At 40.6% G+C, this 6,000-nt stretch overlaps 1 protein-coding gene across 1 annotated transcript in view; it reads right to left on the bottom strand.

Annotated features, from left to right (window-relative positions):
- Positions 1-6,000, bottom strand: part of ARK2N (arkadia (RNF111) N-terminal like PKA signaling regulator 2N) — a 30,138-nt gene continuing 24,138 nt past the window's right edge. Inside the window, exon 4 of the mRNA XM_085043311.1 lies at positions 1-2,948. Within this exon, the coding sequence (XP_084899437.1) occupies positions 2,765-2,948 (184 nt within the window). The 3' untranslated portion in view covers positions 1-2,764. The remainder of the gene's footprint in view (positions 2,949-6,000) is intronic.

The following is a 6,000-nucleotide window of genomic DNA, read 5'->3' as shown; positions in this document are numbered from 1 at the left end:
TACTGTTTAAATAATACACTCTATTTTATTTTGTCTTAAAATAGTTTAACCTTTATGCTACAGACTTGTTTCAAAAAACAGAAGGTCTCATCTTGCACCAAAAATATATATATTTTTATATATATATATATATAACACTCTGTTTTATTATTATTTCTCTCCAAAGACCATTAAATACTAGATGGAAAATGAGAACTAAAATAGTGAGTGTCGAGAAGGATCGAATTTTATTTTTAACTAGAGTAGCACGTTTTAAACATTTATATTCTGAGCAATGATTTGTCTTCACTACAGAAGATTCCAAGTTCACACTCCAGCAATTCAGGAAAACTGCTAAACCCTGAAGGGCTCGAGCCAATGCACACTGAGGTCGATGGGCAGCCCCACACTGACCCCAGTGGGTTCTGCACCAGGCCCCAAGTGCATTGGTTCTCAGCCATACAATGGCTAACTTTTCTCTTTCCTGCTGAGAAGAGCAAAAACCACCCAGGCACATTTTTGCTCTTTTTAAAAAACAGAAGTTAAAAAAAACTTTTAAAAAAAGAAACAAAACCAAACCATACCCTACCTATCCAGTGATTGCGTTTTTCAGATCACTACCCTTGAAATTCGTCAAGAGAAAATACATAGTGTTTTAAATAAAAGAAAACCTGCATCAGACTACCTTACATGAGCTGTTTAAACAAATACAGTGCACAGTTGGAGGAAGTCTGGTTGGGAAGCAGTCATTTTTATGTACACGTGGAAGTCACATCATATACAAACTGAAAAACAAGGAGAGTTAGTTTGCATTTTTTCACGGAAGGACTGCAAACAGGTCCCTGCAGCTTTCTTCACTGATCTTCAGAAGACTCTGTGAAATGAGAAGCAGTAGCCACAAGAGGTGGCTGTTTCAAAATTACCTTTACAGCAGGTGAGTGAGCCCAAAGGTGATGGAAACACGATGAGAAAGGATGGGCAGAGCAGCACAAGCTCCATCCACACTCCCCTCCCTCCATCCCTCCCACACTAAGGAACTGGTTGCTAAAAACACCACAGATATTTTTCTGGCCATGCAAGACACTTATGTTCAATGTTCTAGAAAGCTGGAAATGGGAATATCAATCCTTACCTAGCTGTTCTGTAAAGTGCAGTATGAAGTGTTCTGCTTGTGGAAGAAACAGTTGTTTGTTACTAACAATACCACCTGCTGGGCTGTTTATCCTTTATGTGACAACACAGGTAATTCTATTCTAACTTTTTTATTTTGCCCACAGATAAAATTATGGGAAGCCAAATAAATTTTGAAACCAGCCAACATGAAAGGAAAGCAGAACTTCCCATGCCCTGACCACCCCTGTTCAGCCTTAAATAGTAAAAAATCTAACAGCAGAGCTGTACAAAATTCCCAATAGAAACATCCAGAATATGAAGGACCATTTTAATTGCACAGTAGATGTTCAAAGTGAATAATATCATCTTGTTAAAATCTAATCTTTGGTTTTTACCCTCAGAAAGGCTAAAAATGACAGATGAGGGGCAGGAATTTCCATATACATCACAGGAACTGCAGGGTTTTTTTGTTTTGGTCTTTTTAACTACCCGCTAAAGTGAGTAGTTCCACTGATTCGGTAAATATTCTGGAAGAAAGTGGTTCCTGAAATATGGCATTTCCAAAACTAGCACGAGAGACATGATTGAAAGCCAGGGATATGGTGCAGATTACTAATTAAAAAAAAAAAATTAAAACCCACAACGTTAGTTTCTGACCATGATCCTGCAACATCTTTTAGGACAGAGTTTTAAGCACTTGAGTGGCTCCACAAGTTCCAGGAATGAGTCCCAGCTGAACACCCGTTTGCCAGGCTGGGGCTTTGGAATTTGCTTGGGATCTGTTTTTTATTTTTTTGAGATGGTGAATGAAGCAAACAAGCATCAGTAGAAACGGGGACTATGAGTAAAACATTTCATTTCTCTCCCTCATCTACTCCAGGCAAGACTTAGATAAAGGTGAAAAAGTTCATCTATAATTAAAAAGGGGAGGGATGCTGGGCCTTTTTATTACCTTCTCCTGTGCTTTTGCAATGATCAGCTGCTCCTAAGTCACTACTATTACTATTTTAGCAATTCCAAGCTGTGGGAGTTGGCCAGTGAAACACAGCAGTCAAGTAGACAGAAGACTCAGCACTGAAGAGTAAAAACTATAAATTACATTGAAAATAAAAACGCTTTAATTAAAAGCTGTTCAGTGCATTTGTTATGGGCCGTTTGCATTGAAGACAACCCCTCCTGCTGGTAACATAACCAAATCAGCTTGGGTAAAAGCACACCTGGCCCAAATTTTGGAAGTGTTGAATACCCCCCAGTTCCACTGAAATCAGTGAGGACACAGCATTTCTCAAAATCACTGATGCTCACACAGCAACACACTAACTTCTACTAACAAACTCAAGGTACTGACAAATTAAAAACGTTCTGGAGTTGGGAGCTGGGGAGGGTGGGAGGATGTAAGTTTGCACGCAGTTATTTCGTCAGATATACACACACACATTAGTAACTGCAGATGTGTTTTAAATTTAGTGCTGTTAATTCTGGGCAGGAATCCTCCTCAGAGAAGGCAAAACCATCTGAAGTGAAACTGAAATCACACTACATTGCTGTGGACATGGAGAAACACCACAGGTTTGGGTTTCGTAGTGCCAAGGACCTCCGGAGGTGACGCTCTGACCACTGAGCTTCTGTGCCAGGGAGGGCAGGGAGGGGACAGGAGCACAGTGACACAGCCTTACAGGAGGTATTTGCGCCTGGTGTCCTCGTCCAGAGTGAGGTCCACCACTTCTGGGGGCGAGGACCAGTTCTGCTGGGGAGCCACTGCTGTCCATGTCTGAGCAGGCTGGGCGCTGCCAAAGGGCGAGCCGCGCTTCCAGGAGGACACGCTCTGGATCACTCCTCCCCTGGGATGGACACACCTGTGGTGGGACAGGAGACACACAGTGTCAGGGTCACTGCTCAACCCAGCCATGAGATCCCCACCTCCAGCATGTCATCAGTATCTGGTTAGCACATCCCTCTCCAAGCTGGGTTCTGCGCTTGAAGAGTCTGTGGCATCTCAAACACCCGGTGAACAAAGCTAAATTTAAATTCGGGGATTTGGTGGGGATTAAATTATTCTGAAGGAATGTCAGGGGGTGTAACATGATACTCCTTAAAAAATATGTGTATGGATCCCAAGGATCTTAAAGAAGCCTGCCCCACCATGTGTATCCTGCACAGTTTTGTGCTAGAAACATTACCTACTGGACTTTTTAAAAAGAGAAAAATTTGAAGTGAGGCTGCCTGAGACAAAAGGAAAGCTACTTTTCAAAACCATATTAAAACAAGGAGGTAATGATACTTTCATTACAAGAATTGCAAAAGTGATCTTGCTAATTATGTTATTACAGCTGTTACGTCTAATTGGGTTTTTTTTTAGTCTTTTTAACTAAAAATTATGAACACACTGGGAAATGCTCACTGACAACAGTTCAGCCCCACTTCAGCAAAACATTTAAGCTTTCAGTGACTACAGCCAATGAGACTAAAAGGTGTATTTGAAGATAATGCTCCAGTGCCCTGCTGAAGCAAGATACATGGCATAAGTTAATAGCAATTAGAAATAAGAAAAGCAAAATGAAAGGTAGAATAATTCTGCTGTATGATGAAGTGATGACAGGAATTTACTAGAGGCTTTAGGATGATCACTCCATTTCCAGGTGTAAATCCTACACAGGCACTAGTAAAATTTGATACCTAGTGCTCCAAAAACTATTTTGCTCTCATAAGCACTGGTGGTGGCTGTGGCTGTATCCTGGCTGCATGGATAAACACGAGGTGTTCTGGCTGCTGGCATAACCTTTTCCCATTTCTTTGTGAAAGCACGTGTATTTCAGGAACTCAAATTTCCTGCACTGATCAAATATCCCTGACATTTACATTTTATTTATTCCAATTTAAGTTCATGCTATTTATTTTCTCTGAAGCTGCTTAGGTTATGCTCAGCTGTCTTGGTTCCGGTTGGAGTTTCATGAAATAGAATGAAAAATCTCATTCTCTGGGCCGTAACATCTCTGAATATAAATGTCTCATTGCCTTCTCAGAAATGCTGCTTAGGTTTAGATGTGATGCTCAGAACAGCTTTTTTATTACTTAGTCAGTCTTAAAAACACATACTTACAGTATATATCTACAAACAATTAGCAATAAGACCCTGGAACTCAGGCAAATGTACAAGATTTCTTTCTTTTAAGCCTTTCTTTTAAGGAGAAATATTTTTAAGCATAACTGGCAAGAAAAGCTTGCAGACAAAGCAAATTAAATATGATGTTTGGTCTCAGGAACTGTGATGCATCATTCTCATAACAGTCCTCAGTGTTTAGGCAAAGCTAACACTACCTTTTCTTCCTGAAGATGATGAAAACCAAGCCATAAAGTATCTCACAGAAATGACACCTCAGAAAAATAAAAGTATTTATCCTCAAACAAGTCAAGCAAGCAGCCAACAGCAAAACATTCAGTCAAACATGAGCTCAGGGAACATGCTTCCAATCTGTAGCTAAGGCAAGATACCAAGTAAAGGCAATTAAAAAAAAAAAAAAAAAAAAAGGAGGGATAAAAAACATCTCCTAGGAAAAACTAGAGGAAAACTGGTTTATATGCATGCTTGATCAAAAAAAATCTACTGGTGACAAATTAAACAAACCAAAAAACATGACTTGGTGTCCTAAGTAGATGCCAAGTAATATCCCAGTGAGAAACAGCACCAATTCACTAACAATCTGAAGAACTACAAATGATGGACAAACTCCAGGGTGTCACGATTCACACCACCCCAACGATGACATGGAACAGGGAGCATGATCAAAACCAGGATCCAAACACCACACTAACTAAGCATGCAGAAAATACTGATCAAAAACCTAAACCTTGTCCAAACCCTGTCAGAAGCCCATCAATACTTCATAACTGCAAGCCTAGACCTGCAAGAGAAATAAAACTCTAAATAGGATTCAAACAACTGAAATGTGTGAGTGAGTCTTCAAGGGAGGCAGTAAACGCTGGTCTGTGGAGATGGGTACAGGGACAAAGGAAAGCATAGAAGAGTGCTTTTAGTCTGATTTGCTGAAATTATTTCAGTCCGTATCTACTAAAACTCATTTTAGACTGCAACTCTGCCTTTAGCTCACATTTCCATTCCTGTAGAGGGTGAGTATTATTGAAGCAGCAGCATGGAAAGCTTTCAAGGAGGGGACAGCAACACAAGGGTCCTGTGTGCAGTGCTGCACAGATTTACACCAGCCAGGGCTGGAGGGCAAATCCACACCCCTTACCATCAGCACAAAGATGCTCCAAGCCCTGGGTTCTGCTGCATCAACAGCCAGGAGAGCTGCTAAGGTAATTCCTAATTCCTAAGGAATTACCATCCTCCAGAACAGCTGGCCACGCAAGGACTTCCACTGTTCTAAAAGCAAAGACTAAATCCCTTTTCTGGACCTGAAAATTTCCCTTTTTTCGCAAAGCACTGGGCTGTGCCCACATTATCTATGAAGTTTCCTGCCTGGGAAATTGGGTCCTGCACACCTTCCTTCTTTTCTCAAGAAAGATGCAGTGAAGGGACAATAAGGAACTCTGTTCCTTGTCCCTCACACCCCTTTTCTGCCTCCAAGCACCCACCAGCCAGCAGAAACAGAAAGGTTTTAGAAGGAGTTTGTCTGAGTTCTGTCTTAACTTAGTTTTATTCCATTAAATTCACACTCCACACTATAAGAAAGTGTCATTTTTTTCAATTGCTTCATAATATTTTAAGCCAAGGAAAGACCATAGACTAAAGATTAGGAGTAACATCAAAAAATGCCTACCATTCAAGAAGAACAGCTGGACAGGTTTCTGACTGAGAGAAACTTCTGGCACCCTTATCCTCATCTACTTTGACCTCTCTTGTATCTTGAAATAAAACCAAGATTCATAATGATCCAATTTTTAACC

Source organism: Lichenostomus cassidix, chromosome Z (genome assembly GCF_008360975.1).
Source record: "Lichenostomus cassidix isolate B80296 chromosome Z, HeHo_3.0, whole genome shotgun sequence".
Classification (NCBI taxonomy): domain Eukaryota; kingdom Metazoa; phylum Chordata; class Aves; order Passeriformes; family Meliphagidae; genus Lichenostomus; species Lichenostomus cassidix.
The sequence above is the reverse complement of the archived record's forward strand: the minus strand, read 5'-3'. Positions and strand labels throughout refer to the sequence as shown.